The sequence below is a fragment of the Ambystoma mexicanum genome, chromosome 12 (assembly GCF_040938575.1).
Source record: "Ambystoma mexicanum isolate Mex_15411 chromosome 12, UKY_AmexF1_1, whole genome shotgun sequence".
NCBI lineage: Eukaryota > Metazoa > Chordata > Amphibia > Caudata > Ambystomatidae > Ambystoma > Ambystoma mexicanum.
In genome coordinates this window covers 239,362,477-239,376,920 of record NC_090936.1, presented here as the reverse complement: position 1 = coordinate 239,376,920, position 14,444 = coordinate 239,362,477, and the positions used below count along the sequence as shown (strand labels likewise).

At 45.4% G+C, this 14,444-nt stretch overlaps 1 protein-coding gene across 4 annotated transcripts in view; it reads right to left on the bottom strand.

The window, feature by feature from the left end:
* The window catches only part of PTPRO (protein tyrosine phosphatase receptor type O), a 1,358,825-nt gene that overhangs the window by 669,073 nt on the left and 675,308 nt on the right, over positions 1–14,444 (bottom strand). For all 4 annotated transcript variants that reach the window (XM_069628367.1, XM_069628366.1, XM_069628368.1 and 1 more), the window contains exon 6: positions 1,575–1,736. In XM_069628367.1, the coding sequence (XP_069484468.1) occupies positions 1,575–1,736 (162 nt within the window). The remainder of the gene's footprint in view (positions 1–1,574; positions 1,737–14,444) is intronic.

The following is a 14,444-nucleotide window of genomic DNA, read 5'->3' as shown; positions in this document are numbered from 1 at the left end:
TCCTATATATAGTTTGAACCATTAACCAACCCCAATACCCTGTAGGTTTTGTATACTGATAATATAATGTGACGTCATAGTGGATGGAATGTTGGTACAAACATTGCTTGCACTCATTGAATATATTGAGAGCTATGAGATTGAGATGCCTGTAAGCTGTCCCAGCTAGGATTTATTGTTTGAATAAAGCTGTGTTTTGACGTGCACCTGATCGATTGATTTAGTATTTATAATGCACCTAAACACAAGTTTTTCAAGGCGCAACAAGACAAGGGAGAGAAACAATGGGATAACAAGACAAACTATCCTACTAGGCCTTGTGTCATTCGGATCGTGCAAGTGCGCAGCGAGAAGTGCTGGGAGAAGCTTCTGCATCCTCCATCATTGAGTCTTCTTTGGACTAATTGTGTGTTTCTGGTGACCACTTTACACAGGTCTTTTCTGATCAGTGTAAGCCAATAATACAGAGCTTAACATGCCACAAGCCCTAAAAGACCAATGATTAGATCACATATTAATCTATCTGCAAACCCAAATCAAGCAGGTGTACTTTGACCCAACACATCTGTTCTGCAGGTGTACTCACTTAGAGTACAACTATATTCTGAAAGAAATGAAGCCATGTACAAACTATGGTGTGTAAGGTTTCCCATAGTAATGACAGTGGTGGAGATTAATTAAAGCACTTCATCCAACGCATTTGTTGGTTATAGCAGACCAAACAGAAAGAGTTCCCATCAACCCTGTATGAATGGAAACCTTGGTGGTAATGGCCAAACTATAAAACAGATTGTTAGAATGGGCAGCAGAAATAAGACTCTGATCCAAGAATCTTCATATGTTTCACCAGCAGCATATATGGTAAAAATAAGGTCTAACTGTATGAAGTTCTTTGCCATCCCCGCTCCCACTTAATCTTCATTGCGTTTCTCCTTCCCTTCGTCTTTGCAGTGCAGCTCTCATGTGAATGCATCTCACTGCAAGATTTTCATTATTTATTACGAGGGCCAATTAGTGGAGAACTCTGGATGCAGCAGTTTGCAATCTCTGCATGGCCCAGTGCTCTGATGAAACTTTCATACCAGCTGCTCTGCTGCCATCCTAATGTTTTGGGAGTTGACACTGTTTCTAAGACTCTGGGACGTGGCCATTCTCCCCCAGGATGGTTACTGGACAGACCGCTAAGGAATTGACTACTTCTCCTCTGTATAAATAACATTGTGGGTTTGGGTGACTGCGGGCACAGAGGTGGTGTCACGGGAAGTCTCATTGCAAACTGATAAAACCAGTGCAATCTGTGAGTTTACAAACATGGAATGTTAAATTACTACAAATAGTCCAACAGATGAACCCTGGGAGTCGCCCTGATGAGGCGGGTTATTACAATGAATGGGCGTACAAGCCCACTTACAATGTCAGTAATCTGCTGATGCAGCAATTTTCCCACCTTGAAACACTTGCGTATAAGCGTGTTTTAAATGCCATATCATATTATTGTAAGATTTGTGCATGACCAACTTTCTCACATTTTCAGCACTGAAAAATAACTTGAAGGCAAGAGCACTTATACTTACTGACATACAAGCTGAAGGCGTTGGCCGGTTGACTGCTCCTCACTTGGCATGGCCCAGCGGAACTATACGTTGTGACTGATAGCTTATATTTTCCTGGTTCTCTCAGTTCAGCAACAAATTCCTGTGCGGCATCATCCATTGTTGACAATTCCGTTGTGTTACCTAAATTAGGAAGTAGGAAGTGTGGATTAATTATAATGTGACATAACTAGCCACGCCAGGGATAGGACAATGGCAGGCCTCAACTGAATGAGAAAGAACAGAAGACAACCCCCCCCCCCCCTACCCCTCGCTCTCTCCATGATTTTACACTGCAATGTGGAGTTAAAGGTTGTCCAGAGTATGGACGTTTTTTTTTCTTTTTTTTTTTAAATAGGAAACTATATGTGGCACCACGAAATGTTGCCCAACCTACAACAGAATAAGCGCTAGGAGGAGTAATGTACCTGTCCGCACAAAAAATATCGAAGTTAAAAAGATGTTTTAAGGTGAAATAGATCAAGATTATACAATTCGATTGGACACGTTGGCCTTATTTCCCTCTGTTGTCCTTCCTAACTCGGCGGAGCACCAAGGAAGCATAAACATGTTATACAAACAATTATGCATCCAAGAAACCTCGGTCTACAACATGTCCCCCTGAATGAAACACTCCCCTATTCCGCAATTTGTCTTCGGAACAGCTTTACCCCCTTAAGGTAAGTCATTTATCAGTGCAGCGTAATTTCGTATGCCATGGGGCTACCATGCATTACACCGCTCCCCTTCCAGAGCCCGGTTCGGCTCTAAAGTGCAATACATCATGCATACGCTTAAACGCATGTGTGCGCTTTAAAATGAGGCCCGCCTGGCTGGTTCATCATCCTTTCTTGGCAACTGTAACACGCTGCATCATATTCCTTCGACGGATTAATGTGTGTGTATATAATAAATACCATCACTCATCATTTCGGACTTTCGCCCATGGCACAAATACACCCATATACATATGATTCTTCGAGATCACAATGCATAAATAATAAATAAATACAGGGGACTAAAGACAACCCTAGCGCTCTGTAGACCGAGATTCGTAAGTGGCAATTCAATCAAACAAGCTCGAGATCAAAAGAATCTGCAGTGCACAGGACTAGTCTCATATAACAGGGCTTCTAGTTCACATACTGTACTCCTTGGAGTAGTTCCATGTGACTGCACATTAACACTAAACACATGTCAGTGCCCCAACATGTATTCCCTTTTTAGTACCTGGCTGGATTCACAAATTCCTCTAAACATGCACCGAAACAGGTCTTGCGGGAAGTCACAATATACAGCACTTGTTAACATGACTATAAGAATCAGCCCTGTTCCCCGTTTGCAAACTAATCCTAAAAAATATAGTAAAGGGCAAACTTCTTTCCTCTGGCTAATGTCTATGACCTTGCTGTCATTCAAGGGTCACCCGATCTAATGCTACAGCTCTCATTAGTTCCTATTACCTATAGCAACAATTCATATTGCATTAAGGCTATTCTGAGTTCCAGTGCAATGTCAACATACGACAAATTCCAGCTCAACCTCATCCAATTCATTTTGTGTTAGCAAATTGGTCGCCATCTTTAGCAATGCTGCTCTACAGCACCATGCACTCATAATATATTTAGCTACTGCGTACAAAGTCACCTCATCATCCATGCTTCTACATAGAAACGTTGCCTCAGTTGTACGTCCGACATGTTTAATACATCTCGGTTTGTGGTAACATCTTCTTCGTTTTATGTACGCTATCCAAAATAAGAAAACATGCTCCTCGGGTTCAATGTATGTGCTGCAGCAGGGGCATTTATCCTTCAGAGTATTATTACCCCATTTCTTTAGGCGATGGGCCAATGGCAGTATTCCCAGTCTAAATTTCATATGTAGTGACTGCATGGCCTTAGGTTGCATGCTATCCAATTACACATCCTTCACTCGCTTTCATTTCCCAGCAACTCAACAACATACCTGACATTGATACTTTCCCTATTGATACTGTTCTCATGTTTTCTTTAAATGTGGTTGTGATGCAGTACGTGTTAGTTATTGTACAATCCTCTGGTTTCTTCTAGATATTCACTTTGCCTATATCTGTCAGAAGCTTCCTAATGTATGCACAACAAGGGAAATAATTACCTCCATCTTAGCTCCTAAGGTCCATTAGTGCCTACCTTTATTTTATCAATGAAGGGAAAGACCATTTCGTGGCCCGATATAGAAGTGGTTTCAAAGCAGTCAATTCCCTGCAGTTAATTAGATTTTAATTATAATTGTTCTTTTGTAATGCGCATAATACCAGCGAGTGGTTGCTAAGCACGGGATCAAGATTCGAACCTGTGTTGCGCTTCATTGTCTTGCTCCTAAGACAAACCTTTTGCTCGTGTGCTATCCTTCCTCACCCCTGAGATCCACTTCAAGATGTTACTAAGTGGATGGCATGCTACTTGGCAGTCCCAAAAATGTTTTCAAGAACTGATTCTCAGTAACATCTAAACTTTTACAATTCACGTGGCCTTGTAGTTCTGCCCCATATATTGTGGCTTGTCGAGCTTTTAGGCAAGTAGGGTCTGATGTTAATGCAACATACCCATTGTTCTTAGGGAACTTTGCCGTTACCGCACTGTGTCTTACCTTCGCTTTAATAGCTGTAAATTCCACTTGCCTGCCTCTGCAAATATTAAACCCAAATAATGATGGTTTTCTACCATTTCAATTCTATTGCCTGTCGGTGATAAGACAACGCTGTGGTTGATGGCAAAAAATAGTGTTTGTTGGTGCCAGGATTCACCTCTTTCTGAATCTCAAATTCTGCAGTTTTCTCTATCCCATATAACTGAGGCTCTATTATCCTGGCATAACAATTTCAGTGCAGCAAGCAGAGAATGTGGCAGACCCTGATGAGACAGCCTTTTCCATAGTAATGTCCTTGGAGCACAATCGAAATGTGGGGTGTAAATTTAGCCCCCGAGTGACAGAGACTGAGAGAGGCCATGCAAGGCCCTATTGTGAGAATGAAGCTGGCTGATGTTGAAACCCATTGGAATATGCAGGCCAGTTAAAACATTGATTTCCAACATAGGGCACAGTTAATGAACAAAAATGGACCTCTCTCAACTTCATCAAAATGGACAGGCACTAAAGTGAAGAAAAATGTGCCTATGAGCTGAAAACTGCTGAATGTACCCAATGCATGGCAAAATGCATGTGCGGCTAACAATGCTGTTTTAATAAAATATGAAAAGCTACCATTTCATTTAAGGAGCAGCATGTCACATTGACTTGAATGCAGTGTGAGACTGTAATGCAGAAATCTAAAGTGAAGCCTTTGCATTTGTCACAAATAAAACACTTACTTTCCAACATTCAAAATGACATGATTTAAAAGGAGAGACCAACTTGTTGTAGAAATGAACACTAGTTTCCTATAATAACGGGGGCCTATGTGTGAATAATACTGAAAGTGAGACTCCTATCTTTTTAATTATTGTATTAAAGAAAGAGTTCATTCCTGCACTGTAGGCCCAGATGCAATACCAAAATGTTACATGTGTAAAACACATCTTTTCAATTTAAGATTTAAAAGGCTATTCTGTTATATATTAACTGAAAGGTCTGTGCCCCTGAAACTTTGACCTCAAGACCTTTGGGCTGGGCCCACCAAGAAACTCTTGTTTTCAGGTTGAAATGCAAAAGAAATACAAAGAGTTAGATCAACATTGTGGAAGGGTCAGATAAGCCAGCCAACAGAACTGACCTCTTAGACAGTCATGGCCCAATAAAATTGCTCTCAGAGAATGCTAATGGATCTTCAAAGACTGTGTTAGAAACAGACACTACTGATAAGCAGATATGCATGTCACATGTTTCTGAGTAAAACAGAACTGTGTGGATTTGCTTGGAATATGAAACTATGGGCCTCATTACGAGTCACCTGGTATGGAAATAACGGTGGCGGTAAACCCGCCGCCACCGTTGTTTCCATACCGGGTGATCTTGTGTCCTGCAGGCGGAGGTGTCATTCCCGCCAGGTCTGACACACAGGCGGACGTGGAAACACTGGCACCATCGCGAAATGGTGCCGGTGCTGCAATAGTCCCCATTCCCATTGAGTCCTATTGGACTCAATGGGAATGGGGATTTAGCGAATTCCGCCTCCGGAATTCCCGGGTCACTGGGGTTGTAATGCCCTGGTAATTCCGGGAATCACGGAGGCAGAATGGTAATGCGGGTCTGGCGGTAACCGAGTCAGTAAAACCGGCAGTTTACCGCCAGACTCGTAATGAGGCCCTATGACTCTCCATGTTAGGCATTGCCATTTGATTAACATTGGACTACCTTTCCTCAATAAAAAAAGATTTGTGTGTCCTAATGAGCTTACAGAGGACTCCTATTAAAGATCACAAAAAGCCCCTCTGTTCTATGTATCTTTTAATTTTATATGATGTATAGAATTTGAGTTGGGAAGAAAACCATGATCTTGGACTTCTCATAATTCAGAGGAACTCGAAAGTTAGTGAACTGATAGAATGCAAAATTAATGTTTGGATTGCGGAGTGTCATATTTGTAACTATTTCAGCTCAGGAACAAACCACGAAAAACAGCTCCTCCCAGGAAGGTGGTGCTGAAACAAAATGAATATTTCCTGATTCGCCATAAAATGTAGAATTCAAAAATATATATGTTTATGCAGTTATCTGAAAGGAGAAGATAGAGTAAACTGGCGTTGTTCCATTCATATGCGGTGGAGAAAAATTAAAAATGGCACCAAATCAAGAGTTTGCATCTTCACAACAAAGAAAAATCCCAAGGTAATGATATGGTGGGTATGAGATGAGCTCTTGGAACGGGTATCTGCAGTGACCTATTTATTTTTAGGGTATGAAGTGGTAAATACTGCCTCAAAACAAGGCAGACAATTACATCTAAATTCTAAATATGGTCCACAGTTTATGAAAATGAAGCAAGTCTACATGCAGTTACGTGCCTTCTCTTTAACCTCATTGATCCAATTCTATTTTATGCAAATTGAAGTAATAATACTCTATGGTCTCAACATCAATTTGACTGACCTGGGGGACAGCCTGGATGTAATACAAGGCATGCTTTGGAAGAATACCTTAAGGCTTGCTAGCTCCAGCCCAAACTCAGTCATAAAATATGAATTTGGGCTTGTCTCTTTGGCAAGCAGGTCCACATGGAGAAAGATGCTGACTTATGCCAAACTCCTGAATCCACTGTTAGATTCTTTGTATGAAAAAGGGGGGGTGTGCAGACCCGCACTTCAGGGGCATCCATTACTACCTTCAAGGAACATATGAACACCCTGTTGATTGAAATGGGAGGCCTCTCGAGAGGAACTCATCTGAAACCCAGCTAAGGTTAAAAAGAAGCTCTTCCAACAGGATTGGGGGTAACATCCGATGCTTTGGGGAAATATTCCCTCTATAAAGAATATTCTAAGCTGGTTTATAAAAGGGAGCAGGTTGCTAAATACATACTTATCTTTCCGTGCTCCAGAAGAAGAGCACTCTACCTTTGCTTCCGTCTAAACCAACTACCTACACTGGAAATATTGAACCGCTGCAAGAGGGTGGAAGGTAGTGGAAGTTGTAGATTGTGTGGGGTGGAGGGATTCATAGAATCCACGAAACATCTGGTAATGGGCTGTGATGCCCTGAGGGAAGAAAGGGTGAAACACTTTAACATCAAAATAGGTAACGAAGCTTGGTGGTGCAGCTTAATGGGTGGACAATCGCAGAGTTTAATTTTGGCATTATGTGAATTCCTCTCTATAACATTAAAGAGGTTGAAAGAGGATACCTCAGGAACATAGTCTGTACTTATAGCCCCAAATGACATATGTTGGGGATGTTCCCATTAGCCTTTTAGGTGGAACTTACTGCTTTCTGGCATAACACAACGCTATGCAAATTGGAACAATGAATTAGATTTTGTGTTCTGTTTTTAATCGGGATTTGTACAATGTTTTGTATTTTTATATTTTGAAATGTATTGAATGTTTTCATTTTTTTATGATATGATATTGGGAAAGTTTCTCATTTGTTTTGTGTCTTGTATCTTAACCTATGGGAAATAAAACACAATGAATAAAAAAAGGAGAAGATAGTTGCCATGATGTGACATTCGGAGAAAATCAAACATGGAAAGAAAATTCATCATTTGAAATGATGCATTTATCTCCTTCCTTCATCGTCCATAATCCAGACCTCTAAACGCCTTGCCCTATCAGCTGGCAGTGGGCAGATTAGTGGGAGGGGGAAAAAGAGAGATGTCCAATCCATTGTGTTGGAATATTCATAATATGTGAGTGTCATCAGCACTATATAATATCAGTTTTCAATCCATGGAGGGACTAAAGGGCAAGAAGAGGAGAGCAGCCTGATAACAACAGAGAGAAGGACAAAAAGGAAGGCTGACTGCCAGGAGAGCAGATAGACAGGAGACCCTGTTACACTTGCTTAGGACTTTTACCTGGAAGCAGGGAGCCCTATCTGAGAGAGCGAGGCCTAAAATCTGGCTGGAGGGACCTTGTTGTGAATAGAGGCCTGAGGTGTGAGCTGCCTACCAAAAGAGGGTCTTAAAATCTGGCTGGCCTCCTGAGCTAAGAACAGAGCTCTCCCATGCAAGTAGATATACCCAAAGCTATCAGTTTTGTTGGGGAGCTACCTGCCTTGATCCCTTTCCATTAGTGGGTGAGGGGGAAAAACTGTGTAGACCCTGGCCATATTTGACTAAAAATATAACTTAATTAATTCCTTTGGAGAAAAACACCATAACCATTTTAAACGGAAGGGTGAGGGGAAGCTGTCTGTTTTAACCCATTCCTCCTCATTAGTGGGTGCTCTTCCAATAGTGGGAAAGGGGTAAAAGCATTATACCCCTAGCTTATTTAACTAAAAAAAATATTTAATTAATTTCCATATGGTCAGCTACCTCTGGGTGATGTTTCTGTCAAAATTAAAATTTGACAAAGATTATCCCAGTGCATAGTAAATGACTTTTCTTTAATGTAATAGGGTAACCATGCGGTTCATTTGAATGTGCTAGTGTCCCCAAAACGAAAATCCCAACACCTAGCATTCCACGTAAAAATGAATTGTCCCAAACAAATGTTCTCATTCATTCCAAATTTCCCAAACCCTGCATTTCATTTGAATGTGTGTTCCCCAAACAATTTTCCCATTAAATTCATTTCCCAGACCTTGCACTTCAAATAAAAAAGCCCAAACAAAATTCCTATTATCCTCCCCCTCCCTATACCTTGCCTCCAAACCAACGGGGTCATATATAACTGATGCCTGGGTGTGAAGTTCACTAGGCGTGTCACTTACATCTGATAGCACTTCTTCGTCCTCATCTGTTTCACTGTAACTTGTCTGCATATTCTTGTCTATTCCTCTCCGCTGGATGCTCCATTTCTTGTGGTAGAGGTAAGGTCTCCCTCGGAGGAAAGCCACTATGTCAGCCTACTGGAATTGGAATTTCTCAGAGAAAGCCACAAAGGGGAAAAAGCCTCAGTAGGCAGAACATTACCCTGTTAGTTGTGGTCCCGTTCGACGGGCTAGAGAGCCTTGATTGGTGGAGTCCAAAGGGGAAGTACCGGTGGAGAAACCCTCCCAGATAGCGACCAAGTCCTTTGGAGCGATAGCAGGTAACAAACACTGACAGTCCAGGGAGAGGGGACTGTTTATGAGGAGGGCAGGGGCACCCAGAGTCCGAAGGAGTACCACGAGACCAGATAGAGGAGGTTTGAAGAGAACCAGAGCAGCCAAGGAGTAGGAAGGAATAAGAGAGCAGCAGCCGTGCTAACAAGAGAATCTCACAGCGCGATCCTCGAGAGAAAAGGCAGCGGTTCCCGGAGCAGGTAAGAGAATGGGAAGCCACGAAAGGGAAGAGTGAGAGGGAGGAGAGAATTGCAGCCGGAACCGCCGGAAGGCAGGGAAGCCAGAAACATACCATGCAAGAATGGCAAAAAGGGGGGTGAAGCCAGCTGACGGAACAAAGAGAAAAAAGGCTCTGTGTCAAGCGAAAAAGGCAGAAAACTAGCGCCTTACCCAAAGACAGCAATCATAAGCCTTGCAACGCGCCAGCCACCAGGCGCAGGGTGGCTAAATGCAACCCGGCAGCCGCCATGTTGAAAATGAACTAGACCGTAGCTTCCGAAAATCATTTTACCATTAACAAGACCTTAGTGTCTACAAGCATCGTATTTGACTGACACACTATAACCGGTCCTCTAAGCTAGAAACTCCAAATCTGCGTTGACAGTGAAAATACGTTGCATATCCAGTACTGCACATCAATCAATTTCTTTTTATGTGAAATCATCTTTGTTGGTTTCTTCTGCCAATGTTAAGACACATGTCTATTGGTTTTCTTTCTTGGGGTAACAACTGTACTGCCCCTTATTTTGATGAATGCTTTTTATTATGTTCCTTCTATTAAACGTTGTTTTATATGTATAATTTCGAGTGTGATTTTGTACAACTAGATAAAAAAATTACTAGTTTTTTTGCTTGAATAGGTCTCCCCCCTCACTCCCCATATGCCTAAGGGAGGGGCAGCCGGGTTCTCTTTCTCTTTTTGCTTTGATACTTACTTTGCCTTGCAGAACCAGGCCCCCCTTAATCAAAAAAGGCAGCTACTGTCCCTGTCCTTTTCTTGGCAGAGAATGACTCAATCCACCCGCAAAGGCACACCTCGTCAGCGCAAACCACGGTTTAGCGATGATGAGCTAAACATGCTTGCAGACACCCTGGTCCGGCATGCGGATGTGGTGTTCTGCACAGACCTGCGCCGTGCCGCACAAATGCAAAAGTAACACATCTGGGCGGAGGTGGCCCAGAAGGTGTCTACAACCTCACGCAGTGCAAAGGACTGTCATAAAAGTTGGGACAATCTGCGGCTGCGTGTCCGTAACATACTGTTAGCCAACCGTACATAGGCCCAGGCAACAGGTGGCTGACCATCCTCGCCCATCAAGCTATCACAGTGGGAAGAAACGTGCAGCTCCGTGATTCATGTGGAGGCCATTGAAGGGGTCGGGCATGCCAAGCCGTGTGTCCCATCATCGGCTGATGATGGTGAGTGACCGAACAATACAAAAGTGAACACCCACACAACACCCCAAACACAATGGTGGAGTCCAAATGGCAAGTAGATGACAGCAAGTATATCTCCCATCACCTCCCACCTAAAGTCTGCCCCAATAGAAATGCCACAACACTGTCACGGAAACACACAACCAACCCAACTGACACAAACCACATGAGTCCCCAATTGCAAACACAAGCACCATCTGCATGCGGACACACACATGCATCACCGTAGAGATGCAGGCCTCACCACTGTGACATCTCATTGCATGGCGCAGACATCTCCACCACCGAGTGCACACCTGAGCCCCAGCCGTAAAGCAGATGGCACACAGACCCTGAGGCATGCGTACCCCACGCAATCCACATCACACCCATAGGCCACCCAACAGACAGCATGTACAGCATGGCTGCGCTAGAAGGATGCACAGACACTGCACCCCACCCCCAACTCCTGTAAGCACCATGTCTGCCCCTCCAACATGCACATGGCAATGCACAGGACCCAAAATGTGCAGACATCAATTATGTAGGATGTACCTTCATCCATGACTCATGCCCTGCCTCTCCATCCCCCACAGGCACAGGATCAGACAGCAATTTCTGTCCCACCACAAAAACCAAGGCAACACCAGCACGCAGTTCAGAGGGGATGATGACGGCACCAGGGCATCCATGTCAAGGGCTGGCCCGAGGCAAACCACCACCCCCAAGCCACAGCAACCCGGCAAATAGGTCCCACAGGCCGGAGGAACTGAAGAGAAGCCAGCTCCGACACCTGGCAATGTGCCCCAGCCAGGGAAACCTGGTGCCATCATGCCACACATGCCACAAGGCACACCGGCCCCAAAGGCACAGACAAGACATCCCCTGCCCCACTGCAGCCACCTCATGTGGACGAGGAGGGTTCACCAGCTGAGGGGCTGCAGTCAGCGCCCACAAGTGACCTAGGGGAGGAGGCCCAATCTGCCCTACATAGTGCAAAGGGGGACGGCCAACAGGACGAGGCTGATACAGCCGGCCAATGCATGTCAGAGGACATTGAGCAAACACCATCCCTGCCGCCCACACCACAGCACTCCCTGGGACATGGGTCTGGTGGTCGCAGCTCCGAGGAGGTATTCAGCCCTCAAAGGAGTCCCACTCCACCTCCTGTGCAACCACCAGCTGGAAACAACATACGGGACCTAGAGGGCCGCATGACCTGCATGGAGGAACACCAGCAGGCCAATCACGATATGGTGTGACAATACCTGGCAGAAGGGGAGGCCACACGCCAGGTCCACTGTGACAACAACCAGGCACTCACCTGTGCTATGTACTGCAAGGCCAGGTGGGTGGCGAGGACATGGAATCTATGACGCAGGTGCTCACACAGTTGGCTGCCACCATGGCCCAACGTCATGCTGCACCGGCCAAGCCACAACCCCCACCATCGGCGAGCACTACCCTGGCAAGCTCGACTCAGACGAGCCCGGTGCATAGGTCACTACGCAGCATGCGCCGGCCAGAGGAGCAACAGCCTCCATCCAAAAGGGGCCGTCAGTAGCCGGACATACATGCAGGAGGGAGTCTGGTTGGACTTGTATTGGGTGCAGGGATGTGGGTGTGTGGAGGAGTTGGGGATGGGGAGTGGTGGGTGTGGGGCGTGGGTGTGTGGGGGAGTTGAGGGATGGGGGTGGTGGGTGGAGGGCGTGGGTGTATGGGGGAGTTGAGGGATGGGGTGGAGGGTGGGGGGCACTTTGTAGAACAATAAAGGGGTTTGGTGCACATTTGTACCTGTTTTTTGTACATAGTTCACATTTCCTTAATACAACTGGTGTGCACATGAAGAATTCATGACTAAACATTGATCATTGAGTGTGTGTCAATTTATTTGTCAACAGTGCCCAGTGTCCAACATTCAAAGTGCAATGTGTTACCCAGTACATTAGTAATATTGTTCAATCAAAGATTGGCGTACAGCACGTCCTTCCTTCAGGCACATTTTGCTGTGGCCAATTTGCAGCATCTTCCCCATCATCCTCCTCATCTTCCGGTGGATTTACGTCCATGTCAGGTGGCAGGGGTACATTGCGCTGGATGCACATGTTGTCCAGTATGACACATACCATACTATCTCCCCCACCTTTTCAGGGCTGTATATGAGTGCCCCACCAGATCTGCTGAGGCAGCGAAAAAGTGCCTTCAACAGCCCAAATGTCTGCTCAATCATCACATGAGTGCGTGCATTCCTTGTGTACACTGGCTGTACATTGTTCGTGGTCAGATGCAAGAGATCTTCACTGCCAGCTATAGCCATTTCATTAGAGCAACACTCAGGTCGGTGCACTCGATGTTGGTCCACAGTAGGGGAGCATGGGTAACGTACACGTCGTAGGGACCTTGACACCCGATACAGCACTCACACAGATGATGTCAGTAAGCCCATGATGTGTTGCAGTGGTAAATCCAGTATGCATGTAGGGCACTGGATGATGGTTTTCCCTGATGTGCAACATAATAGACGTTGTTTTGCCAATCATGCTTTCATATACATGATGACACCATGTACATGTCCGTCACCGCCTTCACCCATGTGACCATGGCACAATGGAATTGGTGGTATGGTCCGCCAGTGTAGGGAGACAGGTCTGTGATGGCGCTGGGTGTCAACTGGCATGGTGGAAGTGAGGTGCTGTGTATTGGTCCTGCAGCAGTCACACATGTGTCAGTGGTGTTCACCACTTGCTGGAATCTATTCTGTGCATCCATGCCCCATTGGATTTTTGGGTGTCCCTTCGAGTGCTGTGTATGGCATGGTGGTGTGCGGTGTACTTGTCGGGCAGGGCCAGTGACAGGGGATTCCCTGAGAGGCAGTTGGATTAGGCTCAGTCATGTCTGCATGACCTGTGCTGTACTTTGCTGCGCTCATGTGAATAATGCATTGTGACTGCAGGTTGGTGCATTGTGATACCTGTGGTTGAGGTCTGATGATGTACCTTGTGCATGTGCAGGGGTGGGGGTTGTTTTCGTAGCTACCATTTACACATGGCTGTGCGGTCATGGCACGTCTGCATCCATTGTCAGTCTCACGCATCTCGTCATATTAATTGGGGTGACAGTGGTTGGCACCCAGGACGGTGCCCCCTTCAACAACAACCCCTATGGGCCAGCAGCAGACAGGTTACGTATGCTTGTGGCCTCCTTCGTCCCCCATCAACAACCCCCATGGCCCAGACAGCAGACAGGTTACGTATGCTTGTGGTCCCCCCAACAACAACCCACATGGCCCTGTGGTTGGACTTACCCAGCAGCTAGGCACCTCATGCAGCATGACATTCCATGTAGCGGGGAAGCGTGGAGTTGCGCAGCACCATTGCATCATGTGTGGATCCTGGAAATCTGGCACTGCAATGTGTTATTATCTTGCCTGCATCACACACCATGTGGACCTTCAGGGTGTGGTAGAGCTTCCAGTTGCGGTACACTACCTCCACGGCATGCCGGACTAACAGCTCCAAATGGGTGTAGTCGATGGCACCAATGATGTTTGGCATGCCTGCCAGTGCAAAGAATTCAATTCTGGTGGCATTCACCTCCTCTGCAGTCCGTGGTAGCGATATGTGGTGCCTTGCATGTTTCAGGAGTGCATCCAGCACCTGGTTGAGCACATGGGAGAAACATGGTTGTGAGATGCCTTGCAGCTGCCCCATTGTGTGCTGGTAGGTGCCTGTGGCAAGGAGGTGGAGCACA